This window comes from Cheilinus undulatus, linkage group 11, assembly GCF_018320785.1.
Source record: "Cheilinus undulatus linkage group 11, ASM1832078v1, whole genome shotgun sequence".
Lineage (NCBI taxonomy): Eukaryota > Metazoa > Chordata > Actinopteri > Labriformes > Labridae > Cheilinus > Cheilinus undulatus.
The window spans coordinates 20,492,287-20,511,630 of record NC_054875.1 but is presented as its reverse complement, the minus strand read 5'-3'; the positions used below and the strand labels follow the sequence as shown (position 1 = coordinate 20,511,630).

Genomic DNA, 19,344 nt, shown 5'->3' with positions numbered 1-19,344 from the left:
TTAAGTACTGCACGCAACATCCTGGTGTAGCACCCATCCAGAGACTTCTGCAGGGTGGGTTTCAGGGTCCAGCACTCGCTGCCATACAGGAGAACAGATTCCACCGTTGCATAGAAGAAGCTGAGCTTGATCTGTTCAGAGAGGCTGGAGCTCCATACACTGGTCATGCCGTTCAGGGCCCACCATGCAAGCACCTTCCTCACTTTAAGATCTTGCTCAGTCAAGTTGACCCATGAGCCCAGGTATGTGAAGTCTTTTACTTCCTTCAGTGGAGCACTTTCTGTTGTAGTTGTCAGAGGTGGATGCTCCGATGGGATGTTATATGTGATAACCTCGGTTTTCTTGGCATTTAGCTGAAGGCCAACCTTGGTGCACTCTGACTCCACTCTGGTCAGGAGCTCCTGTGCTTGTTCCACGTGGTCAGAGAGCAAGCAGATGTCGTCCGCGTATTCCAGGTCTGTCAGTTAAAATAAAATGTTAAAAATAAAATAAAAAAAAAACTTACTGATAATTGTTTATTAAAATAATTATGTTGAATGTGTTACATTAAGTTAACATGTTAGAAAGATGAAATCAGCTGTTTTGAAACTCAATGTAATAAAAAAAAATTTATAAAAGATGTTTATTGCTTTTCTGTCTTCTGAGTCTTGTACGTCTTTTTAACTCCTTTTTTTTTTCTATTCCTGACTTCTGTCTGCCTCTGTTTCTCACTGCTGATCAGTCATTCAGATTTGAGAGTTTTTATGATTTTTTTTAATCAGTTATTTATGAATATACAGTAATCTATACTTTCTGCGATGTGGCACATGTCAAATGTTTAATAACATTTTGTGCTGAGCTCATACAATGAAATTTAATTATTAGAGTGTAGTCATGACTATAATAGGGAAATGTTAATAAAACGATAGTTTAACTGTCTGTAGCTCGCTAAGGAGAGAAAGACAGAGAGACATAGCGATAAAGGGTGTTCCCATATGATAGCATTGATGCACATATTCGCCATCATCAGAGAGGAGCTTTAAAGCAGGAGGAGAAATGTTCGGGTCTGTGTTGAATCTTTTTCTTCTGTGCTGATAGAACCTCAAGAATACACCACTGACATGTTAACTTGTGTGTTTGTCTATTAGTGCATGACGGATGCACTGATAGACTCAGACACTTGGCAGTTACTTCGGAAAAATTCCCGCTTTATGTGTGAACAAGCCTCGCCAAAACAAGCATTTAATTTTAAATAACTAGCGCTAACAGCTAGGGGGTGGGGATCAGAGGGTATCTCACGATCCGATACACGATACATGAAACCAATATTGTCACAATACAGCGATTCTGCAATAATTGATAAAAAGAATACAAAATAGTTGTAAAACGGTCAAATGCAGGATTTTTCAATTTATTCAAGTCTTAGCACATATTTACGGTTTATATATACATATATATATACAGAATATGTATATACAGGCTACAGAGTATATGTTTAACTATTATGTAATTTTAAGTTAATATGGAATATAACTAAACAGACTTAAGCTATTAAAAACATGTTATCCTGCATCATCTAGCATTTTAACTGTCTTTGTGCGATCTGAAGATCAGGATTTCCCAGTTTGCTGTGCTGAATTAAAATGCTGTCAGGATTTTTATTTTGAAGTAAAAGGGGCATAAATCAGTGTAGAGTAAATGTACACAAATGTTTAATATTTCACGTTATATCAGTTTTTGTCATTGCATAATGATGAGGTGTTTGTGGAGGGAGACTATGGGAGACAAGCTGATCGTCATGTCCAGCTTTAAGGACTGCTGTACTGTGTCGTGGGGAGGGCATGATGGGACAGGCCACAGTGTTTGTTTTTTTTTTTTTTTTAATCTTATTACGGAAGACTTCATTGTTAACGACAGTAAGATGGCACAGGTCCAAACGAATAAAACAAAGTGCTGACTGTGATTATGGTTGCACGAGTAGAGACCAGCGGTAGCTTCAACAGGCTTGTCTTCACATTAGCCGTTAGCTGTATTGCTATTGCTATGATGTCTAGCTTTCAGATTCGTCGTGCTGTCTGAGTATTTCACTCTGGTGGGGCATATCTTGAAACGGCGTGACTCCTGTCTAAGTTTGTACTGTCTTAATTGTTTTGGAATAAGTCAATATAAGTCCACATATCCGCTATGAATTCTGCTGAATAGGAATGAGCAATCGGCTCGCTCAGACAGGAAGACTCATGTGATCTCCTTGTCTAAAGAGAGTAGAGGGAAAAATCAAATGCCTGCTGCCAGCTAGCAGTCGGGGGGAAACTACACCACAAACTACCACTCCAACAAAGCAAATTATTGGTCAATAAAATGTTGATACTGCATTTTACAATATTGATACAGTATCGTGTCATGAAATATTGCAATATTTTAGTGTATCAATATTTTGTCCCACTCCTACTAACAGCTGTGCACAGTTAAAAGGAGGGGGAGTTTTTGACAGTGATAAATTCAGCTCACCAAAATTGATTACTGAGGAACCCTCTGTGGCTGGTTTCCACCAGCATTTGGCCAGTTTGATTTACCAGCTGACTCCACTGATAGTGAGCAACAATAATGGCCACCTGCAGACCTTGCGCTATTTGGTGGACTACTTAGGCCTACTACATCACATGTTTTGTTGCTCTGGCTGGCCTTTAGTTAATGCCATGAACAGAACATTTATCCAGTTATTGTGAAAGGTTCTGCCCTTCCTAAACACTAACTCTGGGTGGTTGTCCAGAGGGATATGAAATATATCCTATGTAGTGGACACAAGAAAAATACCTATCTTGCATCTCAGGTTACCAATATTCAGATAGTCTCTTGATAAAAGAATTAAAGGCACAGTGTGTAGAATTTGGCTGCATTTCGCCAAACAGAAATGGTGTAAATGGGATATAATGTTTATATATTTATGTTAAGTATGTTAAAATATGTGCACAATCATCTCCTTTAAACTTTCATTTTCTTTTTACAAAATTAGAAAAAGCTTTTTAAATTTACATTACCGCGGGTAGCCCTCACGGAGGCTGACATAAAGAACCGCCATGTTGTCTACGGCAACGTTTTGGGGACAGAAAGAGCGAAACGCGATTTTTAAATATGTATAAATACCTATAATCTATAAAAATAATGGTTACAAAAATGAATGAATAAACCCTCACCTCGTCACTGCTGTAAATGATGTCCGGCTCACGATCCTTTTTGGTCTTCACAGGCTCTCGTCGCTTAGCGATGTGATGTTTTGGTAACAGATGGGCTCATTCTAAAATCTACACACTGCACCTTTAAAGGAAAAAGTAGAAACTACTACATTTGAAAACGTGAATGAGCTTATGCTCAGTTGTCTAACTCTTAAATAAAAGATCTACCTTTAAATATATAATGATCATAAAATGTTCATGTACCAGACGTCAGCTTGGATGTTATTGATTGTTTGGATAACATGACATTTAGACATTTTACACAATTTTCCCTCAAACTGAAAATATTGATGGGCCATTTTACACACAGATCATTAAGTTAGAGAGAAATCACTGAGCCACACCTGACATTTAGCAGAAAACCTCTCATAATCATCTAATTAAATGTTTTGCTCTCCTTGAATCAATCAGTGGCAGTTTGACACTCTTAGTACACAAGATTTGAAGCCTCTAACATGATGAAAAGCATTTCTTGTTCTGCTATAAAGGTTTGTGAGTTCTTGAGCTGAAAAACCTTGCTCATAGTTTTAAAAACCTCTAAACCAAGAGACATCAGTTGTGCTTTCATGTCCCTCATACTAAAATCAATTTTTAATGAAAAGAATGTCTTGCTATTTGCCTTTTTTTTTTTTTTGCATTGACGTTTGGTGTTTTATTATTCGTTTATGCCATCTACTTTTATAAAGTGAGACTCACAATTTTATCTCCATTGTGGTACATTTGTATGCAGTTACATTTTTTTTTTTTTCAAATTGGGTCAGAAATGTTAAGGCCAGGGCCGTCATTCCAGCCTTGATCATATTCAATTTTTCAGCCATTGGCTTTTTCCAGAAACATGAAAGAGGGTTGAACTTGAAAGGCAAAGTTTGAAAGCCTTCCGAATCATTAACTTTCATTTCATACAGCAAACAAACGAGAGAATCGATTTGGGATGAAAGTGACTCATTGGCCTTGTCACTACCACTTAAGGTCACAAGGGTAATTAATTTGTACTGAGGAGGAAGTCAAACGCTGCTGTGGACACTCCCCGACTCCCCGAGCCATCATCTTAGTGCCGAGCTTTCTTTGGATCAAAAGGCTGTCTTTCCCCCCCTCCATACTAACCCCACTCTGTGATGTCTCGTGTCTCAGGGCTTGCTGAGTAATAGAGATCAAGAGATTGCTGTCAGAGGCCAGCAGATACCTGCCTTTTATGAATGGGGTATCTCAGTAGATGACATGTTAGGTCATGTTATCTTGTGGTGCTGTCTAGGATAGACTTATTTTAGATGACCACAGTCTCAAATAGGAATGCACAATATTAGATTTCTGCTAATAACTAATCCGCTGTTAATTTCAAATTCATTATAGCCCACGTCAATATTATTACTGATACCAAAATATATATGAAATCCAGACTAGGATAGGCCAGTATCCAATTTTTAATACCGTTAAACCCTCACAAAACTCTCTGCATGGGCATTGTTTAGTCCTCTGAGAAAATACTTTTTTTACTGAGTCTTAAAAAATACGGTAGTCTAAGGAGATTAAGTGTTTATTCCAGGGATGCTGAAAGTGATGTATATTTGTTCCCAAACTTCACTGATAAACAGAGGTAGATAAGGACAGAGGATCAATGAAGTTTTGCCCCTTTTTCCTTTTCCTCTGTGTACAGATGTGCACTTGTTTTTCCTCCTCTCTTGCTCAAAAGTTTCTGAATGAAATGATTAATTAAATCAGATAAAATCTGGTAACATGGATTTAGGTTATGTGTGCTTTTAAACAAATAAAGATTGGTTATCAATATTTATTTACTGACTTAGTCTTTAGATTAAATGCCTTTTAGGTTTAGTCACATTTATCACTTTTTACCTTAAAGGTTTAAGTCTAGTTTTAGTCAATAACAACTTAAAAATCTTAGTCCTTACATTTAAGCCTTTACTTTTTAGGAAAAAACTTTTTTTTTTTCTTTGAACGAATTATGTTAGCCATATTATCATTAATAATATCGTTAATATTAAGTATCAACTATTACTTTAAGTGATAATTAGGCTATACAGTACATTTAACTCATACGAAATGTGAGAAGCAATATTTAAGCACTGTAAATGCTTTAGTTACTGTGAAATTTATTGACCAGAATACTGGTATACCTTGAATTCTCTCTACCCAATCTCTGCGTCTATTTACCCACATACGTTGACTAGATAATTATCATGGATTTTGAATGTCCAACAGTCCACCACTCCCATTTTAGTCCTTTTCTAGTCTCTGTGACAAAAACTTAAGTTACATTTCGTCAGAGTTATCATCAAACATCTATACTTTGCTAGTCTTGTCTTGGCTTCCTCATGGAAAAAAAGTTATTCAACAAACATTTTTAGTAACAGTTTTAGTTTACAAAATGATCACTGGTATGTAGACTGTGTGGCAGAACTTTCTCTGCTCTGTCTGAAAGTATGATCAACTATTCTAGTGTATTTTTAAAGATTTTCCATATGAATCAGCCGGATACTTTTCAATGATTTCAAGTTCCATCCTGCCATTTTCCTGTCACTTATTTAACCCCATAAAAAAAGAATTGAAACATTTTGAACTGTGAATTACTGTAGATTGCTTTGAAATGGGCAGTTTAACTACAGTTGACACCGTAGTGTCATCCCCTGGTCTAAACAGGAGCTGTTTCTCAAAGTCCAGGATCCTTCCTCCTGAGTCAGGTCCCTTGGAGGTAAGGCAGAAATAAAAATGGGGAGGGGGACTAACAGCAACTTTCACAGGTTTTACCCTGCACCGTCTATAAGCTATCACATCATCATATAAACATAATATACATAATCATATTATCATGTAATCATATTGATTGTTTTATATGATCGTACAATTATATAATATAATAATATTATACGGTGCCACTTTTACCCGTCCAGCTTTACTTTGATGATATAAAATAATAATGATAACATATTTACGATGGAAACAGGACATTTAAGAGTGTATTGAGCATGCTAGGACCTGGCTTTCTCCTGATATTACGCTATTTAATTTATTTTTTAAGAGAAGGAATACAATATGTATTGGGTTGTGGGTAAATCCTGTGAGTGGAGGACACACATGTGCATCCTAGGAAATTCTCTGTTTGAAAGACTCTGTCCTTGGAAAAATTTCAAGGATTGGTATTAGCATATATATCTTTAAAAAAGTGAATTATCTGTATTGGCAAATATAAAACTTTCTGCTGATATTTACAGCTGGTATTTTTGGCTGAAATCTTTTCCCAGTATCAGCTGTATGTATTAGCTGCACAAAAAAATAATATGTTAACAAATACTTTTTAGAGACTGAAACTTGTTAACCCCTTAAAAACCTAAGGGGCCTACTGATGGGCCAACAGATTTTTTTTCCCAAACTATTGAGTAATTTACAAAATGTCTGTTCATAGGTATGCCAAATGTTATACACCACCAAAAAACTCAGATTCTTAGTATTCTGACTATGTTTACAATTCCAGGATAAAAACACCACAGCAGCCACAAACAATGCATTTGTCAGGCTACAAACAAAAAATAGTAAAAGTGACACCGCTCCCCATTAGAAGCTCTCCTTCATGTTTTTCCTGATCATGATATTCCATTAAAACAGTCCTGGTGCATCAGAAAGAGTACCCACAAACTATATCAGGCAAATTTTTGGTCTAAAAACAGGATTACATCCAAAAAGATCCATGGACTGATTAAGTATAATTTCAAATTTGAAAAATGCTGTTGTTGTTCTCAATAGTACACTGTATTTGCAGTTATAATGTCTTTTTTCCAGACAATATCATTGCTTTATAGAAAAATGTCTGCCAACGTAAATCCTTTAGAGTGTCCAAACGCCTTGTCTTTTCCTCATAAAAACATGTGAAATCCTCATTTTCTGGTCTTTGTTATCAACTTTGAACCTGAACTGGCTAAGGCTTAGTGCTTTGTTCCAGCTACAGCCATCCACAGACCCCTGTTTAACATTTCAAATTAAGGCGGGAAAAATATTTTGTTTTTTGTTTTATTATCAGTAGCAGCTACAGTCTGACAGTTTGGGAAGAAACTTACCTGTGTTACCTTGCTGAAGACACCTTTTATTTGTAGTCAAAATGGATCAAACACAGCAATCAATTTAATTTGGGTAGTCCTGGGTAGGTGTTTTTGACTTATTTTACCAGGATCATCCTAAAACTTTTGATTGTGTGTTTCAAGCACTGGAGTCTTAGGTTTGAACTACATTTAAATGTAAACATACTGATATTGGTATCAGCTAAAATTATTTTGTAATTATCTGCATATTGGAAATCAGCAAAAAACCAGTACCATACATCCCTACATTTTGTGGCTAGTTTTTCATATCCCAATCCTAGTTCAGACCTAAACCTCAGTCCTTAAAATACACATTAAAGTTTAAGGAATCAGTTGGTATAAGCTGGTGAAGCATTAGTCCTGCCTAAAACTCCACAAATGTATTCTTACATACATTTGATAAATACAGCTAATAGAGCCAGATATTTACAGCCAAAATACTGGTTGTAAATGCTGGCAGAAACTTTCCTGCCAATAACATTGTGCATCCCTACTTTCAAACAGTTAGGTTGATGATAAAACAATCACCCATCATTTTATGAAAACAACAAGCGTCATGTAACAAGTGAATGAGCAAGATATTAGAGCAGCAGTTCAATCTGCAAATATGGATGGATTTTAAAGGAATACTTCAACATTTTGGCAAATTCACCCGTCGCCATAATTCCTATAGTCTTAGTAATAGGTTTGTTACCTTCAGTTGTTGGTGCAAGCTATTTTTAGATTTTTAGTTCGGACCTGCTGTGTCAACTCAATGTAAGAAGATGGTATTCCGGCTTTCCCTCATCAAACTCATCAAATACACAATCCAACAACTCCAAAACGCTCTTGTGGACAAGTTGTGACCTGCACATTCACCACACTACGAAATAATAACGTATACCTATGTAACATTATGACACATGAAGCAAATACTCTATTTCTTGAGTGAACCACTGGGCGGAGTGACACAGTGCAGCAGCCATGTCTGGAGTGTAGTTCTCCGTCTCGTAATGTTCCATGATTATTTCATAGTGTGGTGAATGTACAGGTCACAGTTGTCCATGAGAGTGATTTGGAGTTGTTGGATTGTGTATTTGATGAGTTTGATGAGGTAAAGCCGGAATACTGTCTGCTTACATTGAGTTGACACAGCAGGTCCGAACTCGGCAGCGGCGATCTAAAAAAAGCTTGCACTGACAACTGAAGGTAACGAACCTATTACTAAGACTATAGGAATTATGGCAATGGGCGAACTTGCCAAAATGTTGAAGTATCCCTTTAACCTGTTTTGCCTGTAATGCTGTGGAGCTGTAAAGTTCAAATACAAAGTTTTGCTCAAATTTTGTGTTTTTTTTTTTTCTTTTAAAGACATTGTGTGAAGTAATTTATGCAGCGCATCTCAAAATTATTCCCTGAGAGGAGGAGCACTCCAAAAATATCCAGGAGCACAAGAAGGGATTTGAAGTCTCTCTGTTTTATTATTAAAAGCCAACATTTACTCGTGACATTTGCATCCTAATAACTGCAAGATACCTTGGAACTGAAATGACACTCTAAACTCAATCTCCATAATGAGATTTATAGGAGAAAAGTGATGCCTTTAGAGGTTTAGCACATGCAGAAGGAAGAGTAGTGCAGGAGAACACGTCAGGGACGCTGCTGATATATTCACATAAGCATCAGTATGCTCCGTCATGTCTTTCACAAGTGCAAAGATAAGAATGGTGCAGATAGCTTAGGAACTATGAATGTATAATTTCTCAGTTGTCTCTGCTTTTTTGGTACTTTTCTCTTGATAGACTATACTGTACGGTGTTTCAAATTTTTTTCCTCTCATTTATTTCAGCATGCCGATGGTGTGTGTAGTCATAAGAAACTGTGCCATCAGTCAGTTAAATGTACCGGGGAGATTCAGTTTGAGCAACGACAATGGCTAATTTCCTCTCTTCATCCTGTCTCACTCCATAACTGCGCCATCATACGCTTACATCTATCTGCTGCTTTATCAGATGGGATATTTGCTATCAACATATTTTGGAGGTTGGAGTGTTTAGACCAATAAATACATCTGCGTTTGTCAATGACAGCTGGAAGACACCTCATTATCACGCCACAATTTTTTTTGTTGGGACTTTATATGAGGCTAAGCAGGGATAAATTACAGTTAAGTCCTTGAGAAAATCAATTTTGTGTGGTTCCCTGGGGATCGAGAATGTTTCTGCCCTGCATACAGTCATCTCTTTATGTCAGAAACACCTAATCCCTGCAGCTCAGACAAATTTAGGAGCCAGGACAGTGTTTTATTACAATGCTAAGGTTGTCTCTGACAATCAGCTTGCTTTTTGTTTTGTCTCAGCAGGTTTGAGTACTTGTGCTTGCAATCCTTTTATGTCTCTCTTGCAGACATGATCCCTATTATGCAATGTTAAGCACACTTAAGAAAACTATAGCAGCAGTGTTTGTAAGTGCTTTCCTAGGACAAATCATCTCCTGTGTTCGCACATGGCAGAGCGATGTCTCTTTTTGCAACAGATCCACCCAGACTATCCCAGGATCTGTAATTCAAAACAAAACTGCCATTAGCTGTCACTTCAACCTGAAAAGTGTTTGTAAAGATTGGCTCATGGGACATGACATCTACTGTCCTTCTGTGTTTTGTATCATTAAAGTCATTGGTGAGCAAACATGGACAATTACTGTCTGTGTGAAATAACCCTGTCTGATGAAACCAGTGACCGATGCTTTTGAATGTCTAATGGCTTCCCCCTCCTTTTCTTTCATTTGACAGAAGAACGGTGAAAGTGCTGGAAAGGACAAAGCCAGGATTCCACACACCTGTGATTGGATGTGAGCCTGTATTGACCTGAGACCATTAAAATGGAGTTGCCATGGAAACTTATACTGCTGCTGTCATTGGTGGAGTGTCTGGCAGGTAGGTCTCCCAAACCCACACTTTTTATGTTGTTAGTAGAGGGCCATGAATTGTTATTTATAGATTTTTTGTAATGGCTCCTTGGCAAGCAGAACAGATGCCACTTAAAAGTAGAATAAAAACTAAGAGGTTTTATGGCAAACAGCGCCCAGAGCTCTCCACCAATTTTACAAATTGTGGGAAAGGTTCACCTTGATGTCTTTTCTCTGGCAGCTCAAGGCAGCGAATCAAAATTCCTTTAGTTGTGCTTAGCAGCTACCTCTTTTATTTCCCAGCATTCAGTCCAAAAAAATAAGCCATGTTTCTCTCACCTTCTATCTAGTTCCATTTGAATGTGCAGTCATTCTTTTTAAAGAGCCCCTCAATTGTTCACTTAATTGAGATTGCACTGGTTGTAGTACAGAAATCTTGTCATTGATCTTGCTTTTAATGAGAGACTTAATTTTCCTCCCTCACAAAATGTTCAGGGTCAAATGCTGGCTCTCTTTAGAGTGTCTGAAGCTGAGAGCAAGATGAATAAGGGCTTTGTCGTCTGAGCACAGTAACTTCAAGAATGAGTAATCTTTCATGTTGCCTCGCTCTAAATCAACAGCCCCTCCTCACAGCTGGGACCTAAAATAATTAGTGTGCGTGTGCGTCTGTATACGTGCTTGTTGCTGTCACTGTGTGTATTTGTTTGTGAATGTGGGTCCTCTTTTTACAATCACAACAGCACGTCAGAACCTAAATTTGCCTACATGGCAATTAGCACCACTTATCACTAAATCCAATACACATCAATGGATGTCTAATGAGGCTTTCCTCCGGGAACTGTGACTCACTGTGGGATTAGGATCTACACCACCAGTCTGGATCGCATATTATGTCCTACTTAAACATTCTGATGAATATACAGACAAGTGAGCATCACAGACTTCAGTGGAAATGCTGCCACAAACCTTACAGAGTTTAAATCCCAGACTTGCATCTGCAATGAAGTCTGCATTACTCTCTGCACTGTAGTCACAAAACTTAATCTTGCAATCATGAGGTGTAGAAAACACATCCAGAGTTTCCATTCAAAGCAAATTAGTTCTTAACAAAGAAGCAGAGGGCAAATAGTCTGTGAAAAGCATTGTGTTGCACAGCCCTTGCCTCACTCCTGAGGTTCACACTCACAGTTGGTAACAGAGAGTAACCAAGCATTAATATTCAGTATGGGGTTACATTACATATGCGCTGCTTGCAAGACAAGTATGGCGCAATACAACGATAGACCTCCAAAGCCTCTGTGTGTTCTGAGAAAGACATGATAAGCATTTTAGTATGCAGACAAGCACTGCTGGGTAGAGAGAGCACAGTGTGAGGGTGTTAGATAGGTGCTGCCAGGTTATTTATCCAGACTTGGGAGTGTATTTTTTTAACTGAGGGCACTGGCTGTGTGGGAGAGCACATGGGGCCAAGGGGGAGTCACTCCCATAGAGAGTTCATCAGAAGTTAACCAGCTCTACCCGTTCCTTTGCAAGGGTTTGAACGGCCCCAAGGCAGAGGCGTGTGCTGTATGTGTGTTAGTTTGTAATAGTGAGCAAAGGAGCAGAGAGGAGGCGTAGAGGTACAGCAGGGTGCAGTTTGCCCTGCACGGATACAACTAACCTTCACACAGCAAGCCACTTCCAGTACAGTATCTCCACTCTTCAGAGCATGCTCACTAAGCTGCATTACATAGAAAGCTCCCTTTTTAAATTAAGAAACTCATTATCTGGATTGGAGAGAGGAGATTGAGTTTCTGTTCAATTAACACAATTTAATATTCAAAAAACAAAAAAAAAAAGATCACAGAGACTGTCTTCAGCAGTCTGTTTAGTTGGAAAAAATAAGCCTGAAGGAGAAATAAAGACCCTGCCGAGGAGCTCAGTCTAAATTTCCCCCTTTACTTCACTACCACTTGCCAACAACATAAATAATTTGATGCAAAATATTGATTTCAAAACATTTTACTACAAGCTCAATGAATCACAAACATTGCCTAAAAATAATTGGCCAGAGCACAATCATAGAAACATCTGTAGTTGGCATCGAAGGGCTATAATTTAGCAGCACTGGAATCAGAAGTGAGAAAAGGCAGTAAGACGACGGCTAAGGCTGTAACTAGTAATCAAATGTTTGTGCTCAGAGTAATTCAAAATTAACATCGGAAAAGGCTTCCATGTTTAGTTGAGTGGGCGCCTGCAGTTTTAGAGAAGTATTGCATATTTGGCACAAGGTCTTGATTTTTAATTGGATGAAAAATCAACAAACCTATGTGGACTTGTAAGCGGTAGTGATATGATTAACATTAAAAGAATAAATAACTACGAACGGTGTATGTTTTCCAATCAGGACTAAGTGTTTAACAAAGCTGTAAAGAGATTTTATTGTCTCAAGTTAAAGTGCCTTTGCAGTCATGCCCTGTGATGGTTGTATGAATGTTGTCTTGAGTTTTTGGTTGTGCATCAAGAAACCCCTTTCACTTATGACCGATTTAATATGATGTGAACCTACTCTTTTGACACACTCCCGAGATTAATTTTAGCCCACCTCTTCTCATGTAAAGCAGGTTCATGTCTTAGAGATGCTAGTAAAAATGAGGGGCTGCTTCTGGCCAGCATTTTAATCTCCGAGAACTACTTTAACTTTGCTCTATATCTCCCCTGTGAGAATCAGAGACGGCTGGAGTTTCAAATATTGACTTAACTCATTGATTCATCAGAACATGGCAAAGCCTTTTAGGAATCCTTAAGCAAGGATTTTATTGCATCTTTGAAGTTCAGTGAAGAGGTGGGATATTCCCCAGTGAATCTTTTACTCCCAATGCTGGCTATGTTTTCGTCTCATCCAGGAATGAAAAATCATCCCATTTAAATGTGTTTGTGGACATGGTGTCGGTTTGATTTAGCTTCATAAAGATGTCCTCCTTTTTTATTAATTGTTTAGAATACATTACTTTTAGTTGAACAGTATTATGGTATATGGTTAAGACAGGATGTTTTAAGTTTCTGTGTGCCCTGATGATGAACATGGTTTGCATAAAGATGTCTCTGTATTGATTTTATTTGCATTTAAGGTGTGATATTATTTTATTTTCAATTCATTTATCACATGCTGTTATTTCACACAGTTGTTGAGCTGCCTTTAGGGCAGCAGCTGGATACTACTCACTGTAGCGTCTTTCTGCTCTTACAGTGATAAACAACAGTGAACCCGCTTGGCCTTTTAATGTCTCATTTTACTTTAAAAAAATCACAGCTCAGAGGACAAGTCAAAAGTAGGGATGTTCCGATACCATTTTTTCCCTCCTGATACGATACCGATACCAAGGTGTTGGGTATCGGCCAATACCGATACTGATCGGATACCAGTCTGAACATCTGAAATGACTGTTCAGACTCACAAATTATTTTAGTCCTATATTTGACTCAGAACATGGCTCAACTATTAGAATTGTAAATGTGCAGTGTCTCTGTGACCCTAAAGTTGTTTTCCTGTTGATTATTGAATTTTGCTGCTAAATATTAAAATGATAATACAGGAGGCTGCATGACAGGTTGTCTCTATCTCTCTCTTTTTTTAAATACAAACTTTAGTGCACTTTTCCAAATACAATATAAATCTTACAACTCGCAGATTAACAATTGTTGTTTACAGATATGTACTAAATGTATACATTTGTATAAATCACCATTGCATTGAACTCTCTCTCTCCTTTCTGTTATTTTGTGCAGCATCACGTGATGAAGGAGCAGCCTAATATTGGCTGACGGACACTCTGAGAGAAACAATATGGCAGTTAGCATTCGAGCTAGCAGTAATAAATGATCGTAATTCGATTAAAATTAATAAAAAGTCGTTCAATATAGGGTTTACTGGTGTGGATTTAATCATTACAGTCCCCTAAACACACGCGAGTTCCAGGCATGCTGAAAACGCTGCTGCACGGGATTCAAAGGCATCAGTAGCATGAATGGGAAAACACAATGGCTAGATTCAAGAGGAAAACAAGAGGTAACGATTTATGGTTCAAAAGTTATTTAACTTTTTATAAACTGTGTCACTTCTTGTCTTGTACGACAGCACCAGTGTGAAAGGCGTTTTAACGATCACATTCAGAGAAAAACTGTCACGCAGCCTCCATTCTTTGCAGCTGCAGGGGGTCCCTTGGTTGTTCTTCGCTGCTGCTGCGCTAAAAACGGAAGCCCGGCAGCGAAGAAGAAACTATTTCCAGTTTATAGCGCTAACAGTTAGCATGGCTAAACGAAGCAAACTGTAAAGTTAAACCAAACGGTATCGGATCGGTGCATAAACTTGTGTACTCGCCGATACCGATGCCTGCATTTTAAGCAGTATTGAAAGTATTTCTGATACTGGTATCGGTATTGGAACAACCCTAGTCATAAGCAATCGATCGGCGAGGATCCTATTGAATCACTAATTTGGGTCTTTAACTTGCTCAAAAATGCACCAAACTTTCCCCCAAATTGTTCTCTAGTGGACATTTTCATATTTTGGTGGAACCATTCAGGTCCATCCCACAGGGGTCCCATGGTGATCCCCATGTCACTGGGGACAGGGTAAGAGCTACAGGCATAAAAATAGGTACACATATGTATCAGGTTGAGATGAAAAACTTTGGATCAACCTAACATCATACAAGAGCCCTCCCACTGAGTTCGACCTCCTGTCAGCTCAGCTAGCACTAAGTCCGTCCTTCTGGAGGTAGCCTCTGCCTGTCAAGCTATCTGACAATCAAATGAGATGTGCCATTCAGTGCGCTGTGAGGTTATTCCTAAATATAATCTTAACGATTGTGGTACAAAAAAATTCATCCCCTGTTGAGTAAGAGGACATGAAGACATTAGCTAGTGAGACACATTGTGTTTTTTGAACCAGGCTGTAAACCAGTTTATTCTTGTGTAAAAAATGTTTTTTAACGTGTTCAGACAGGACTTCCGGTGTTCCTGAAGCCAACCTCAAGTGGATTAGGGATAGACTGATTATCGGCCGGGCTGATATCGGTGCCAATATTCAGCATTTTTACGCATATCGGCATTGGCCTTTTTTTTTTAAATTCAAAGGCCGATAAGAGATCAATTTAAAACTGGGTTATTTTGGCTCTGATGCAGCCGCGCCTTTCTGTCTGCAGTCACTACTCTGTCTCCAGCACAGTCTGTGCTCCAGCATTGTCCCACCCACAGCACCGTCTGATTGCTTACATGCAGAGCCACTGCACATGTAGCAGCCAATCAGTAGTGAAAGCTTTGCATGCACAGTGCTCACCATAGACTGTAAAAAGAATGAAAGTTAAATCATCAGTGCTCATACACACGGCAGAGAGGAGAAAAAGTTTTGCCAAGTAGAGAAGCTCCGGAGAGCAGATATATGTTTCGAAGGTAAGTTAAGGCAGCAGACACTCCCAAAATTAAAAACATCCAAGTCCTCTACAACTCACAACTACTAGTAATGTTACTGTGAGCCCAATAATGTTATATAAACATAAGTGGCAGCTCTGCTCACTCGCAGTCCCTCCAGACGTGTCTGTTAATCACTGGAAACAAGGTTGCTGATAATATCGATATGGAAATAGTCCATGATAGTATAGGTGTTCGCGTGTGTGTGTGTGTGTGTGTGTGTGTGTGTGTGTGAGTGAGAGAGAGAGAGTAAAAACTAAGGGTGCACCGATCGATCGGCCAAAATTGGTATCGGCGCCAATTTCCTTAATTTTAGGAGATCGGCAATCGGCCGATCCTTGTAAATAAGATTGGTGGATAAGATCGGTTTCATATGCCTCTACCTACTAAAATGTGAAAAATGAAAGACTAAAGGAACTGATATAATTCAGTAGTTTGGACAGCAGTGCTTTAAACTTTTCATTTATATTTGAGAGAACTATCTCATGTGCAGTTAAAACAACAAGTTTGTATTTTTCACGGGTATTGTTCAATGTTATTCAATAAAGTAAGATTGGAACATTGAAGGTGTATGCTGTCAGTTATAAAAAAATCGCTATCGGCCAAAATCGGAATCGGCAGATCAGGCTTTTGAAAGATCGGTGATCGGCCAGAAAATTGCAATCGGTGCACCCCTAGTAAAACCTAATGAACTCAATTCATTCCAGTTTTATTGCAGGGAAGCACGCTGAGGTGAAGGCTGATTAGCTTTTAGCGTAACGTTAGCTCACCAGTCTGCTTTCTCCTCCTCTGGCTCTAGCAATGGGGAGAATGTCTGTTATGGTAGAGAATAGTGTGTGTTTGTGTGAAAGCCACATGAGAAACTCTACAACTCATGACAACTAACGTTACTGTAAGGCCCAATACGTTAGCGGCAGCTGTCTGTTCCTTCTTCTTCGGTTGACGCCAATATTTTCACTTTTACTGCAAATGAATATTGGCTCCAAATATCGGTTAGCGGCCTCCTTGACTACTAATAATCGGTATCGGTATCGGCCCTGAAAAAACCACATTGGTCTATCTCTAAAGTGGACGCTCGATGTATTGCAATTTTTTGCACTTCCACATTGACTTCATTTTTCAGGACTGGAGGTTGCCACTTGGAACATCCTCTGAAATGTACAGGAAGTGTTCCACAAACAGGTAAATGTCCAAGTTTTACATTTAGACAGTTTGGAGATCAGAATTTTTTGATAACTTTTGATGGATGGCGAACATTTCAGTAGCTTTCCAACTTCATAACTCTCTCATTTGATTTGTTGCAAATTTCACATGTATGACCAAGGTCTTACCTTCTACACATTCAAAGGTTAATTTTATGGTTGTGCCAGTAGTACCCCCTACTGGCAACAGGAAATGACATACTTGAGCCATATCTTCATTCCTATCACTGGGTTGAACATACTAAGCTCAGATTTTGATAAAAAGGCCTGATAGATTTCTGATGATATTTACAATAGATATATCCAGGGATGTCCCGATCCCGATCACATGTATCGGATACTAAGCATTTTTAATTGATTGGTGATCTGCAATTTGATCCGATCAGCCCAGCCGATCATTTACGTCAGCTGCTGTAAATGGAGCACAATTTACGACAGGCCGTAAAGGCGCCAGTGACAACAAAGCAGCGGTAGCATATTAGCTTTCATGTGTTAAAAATGTAAGCGTTGTGGAAATACTTCAAACTTAAGAGCAAAAACAGTCCAATGACCACTTGCAGCATCTGTAACACGACCGATTCATGAGGTTGTAGCAGCAGAGCTGCATTTAATTCTACAAATTTGATCCGTCATCTTTGATCAAAACATGCAGTGGAATACGGAGACTTTACCAGAGCAACAGGCAGCTTCATCGAAGCAACAACCTCGGCCAAAAAGACAACAGAAAAGGTGGTCAAATTCATTGCGTTGGACAACAAGCCCATCTCCGCGGTGGAGAATTTGGACCCACGCTATGCCCTGCCGTCTCCACATTACACTACTGACACTGCTTTACCGGAGTTTTACAACAAAGTATGTGATAGCATACTAGAGAAAGGCAACTTCACTGCCGTTAGCTTCACTACAGACATTTGCAGCTCAGATGTTTGCCCCATGTTACTGCTGAGTCTCTGAATCAAGTTAACTTCTAAATAGAATTATAACATTTAAAATGTATTTACTGAATTCATATGTTATTGTGACTGTTGACTCTGTTACACCACCTCTAAGTGAATCTGAGGTTATTTGAGTTCACTTTTTTGACTGCTCAGGTCATTCAGCTGACCACTTTAAGTGGATTTTGGTTGTCTGATTGAATACTAAACACTGCACTAAGTGAATATGTAAATTTATTTTTTGACAGATAAAGTGAAACAGAGCTATTACACCGTTCTGAGCAGAAATGTGATTTAATGTCTTTTACAACAACATTGGCCGATATTCAATATTAAAAAATCGGATCGGGATCGGAGGCCAAAAATGCTGATCTGGACAACCCTAGATATATCCACTGTCATTATCGACCTATAATGGCTGTATGTATGACTACGTTTGTGGAGTTTTAGGCAGGATCAGTAGACTTACATCAGCTAAAGTCTTTTACTTTATCTACATTTATCCTCATTTAAGAGAGGATTTTTAGAGATTTATGTAGCAATATAAAAATACACGATACAGAAATCTTCTTATTATTGCATTGTCAAACTAAAACTCTAATGGGCCAATCAGGCAATTTGTAGGGCAGTATGTTGGGAAACATTATGGTACAGTTATAAAGCATGATAAATGTTTCCATTAGTGTAGGACATAGCTGCTGGTAAGTGACAAATAACCTTCTAACCAATCCTGAGGAGGAAAAGGTAGGGATATTACTACAATTAGATGACAAATGGCATTCCTCAGGAGCAATATGTTCCTTGGTTTATGTAGACTTTCAATAGAGAGAACAACAACAAAAAAATTGCTTTAATTTGCCGTTCCCACATGTGGACTTGGACCTAATCAATTCTGTGTTTCCCCAGTGAACATGGCATTGGATACCCTGGATACAAGGACTGTTATTGAATTTCAGATGCACTAGCTTTGATTAGCGAGAGAATGGTGTGACATGTTTGGATATTGGTTGGAAATAGGTTGGCTACATTCCTCTCCATACGAACTGTGTCACTGAAAATGTGTTGAACTTAATTAGAGAGTGTGTAGCACAGTACAGTGCACCCTAGCTGATAGTCATGGAACTAAAGTATGGGCTGGAACATTTTCTATTAGTCTGACTTGTGGGCAATTTCTTTTTATGTGTTTCTAATGTGTCTTAAATCCTCTTCTTAACTTCTGAAATCACACTGAGATGATGGGGCAGTATTCATTCACTGTTTTTTTCTTTTCCCCTTTTTACTGATGCAGTGTAAATTGCAAACTTTTATTATTTAAAAGTTCTGTTTTTTGGAACCTTGTAAAAATAGATCCATAGTCATTTCAAACATTTAGTGTAAATATGATTTAAATATAACTTTGCTAAAAACAACCCAAACCATGCCTCTGCTCTGGAGTTACATATGCTGCCCCTGAATGAGAGACCTTAAAGGTGTGCCTTATCGGCCTGGACAGAGGGGGAAGATGCTTTAAAAAGCAAGATTGGCTTTTTTTTATTTGATGCATAAAACCCTGAGCTGAAACGAATGGATT

General features: G+C 38.4%; 1 protein-coding gene across 3 annotated transcripts in view; it reads left to right on the top strand.

Moving 5' to 3' along the window:
- The window catches only part of cntn3a.1 (contactin 3a, tandem duplicate 1), a 156,994-nt gene that overhangs the window by 25,071 nt on the left and 112,579 nt on the right, over nucleotides 1–19,344 (top strand). For 2 of the 3 annotated variants that reach the window (XM_041799351.1, XM_041799349.1), the window contains exon 2: nucleotides 10,071–10,214. In XM_041799351.1, coding sequence (XP_041655285.1) covers nucleotides 10,160–10,214 — 55 coding nt within the window. In that variant the 5' untranslated portion in view covers nucleotides 10,071–10,159. Of the gene's footprint in view, nucleotides 1–380; nucleotides 456–10,070; nucleotides 10,215–19,344 lie in introns of those variants that run through there. The other variant, XM_041799350.1, reaches the window with a different exon arrangement.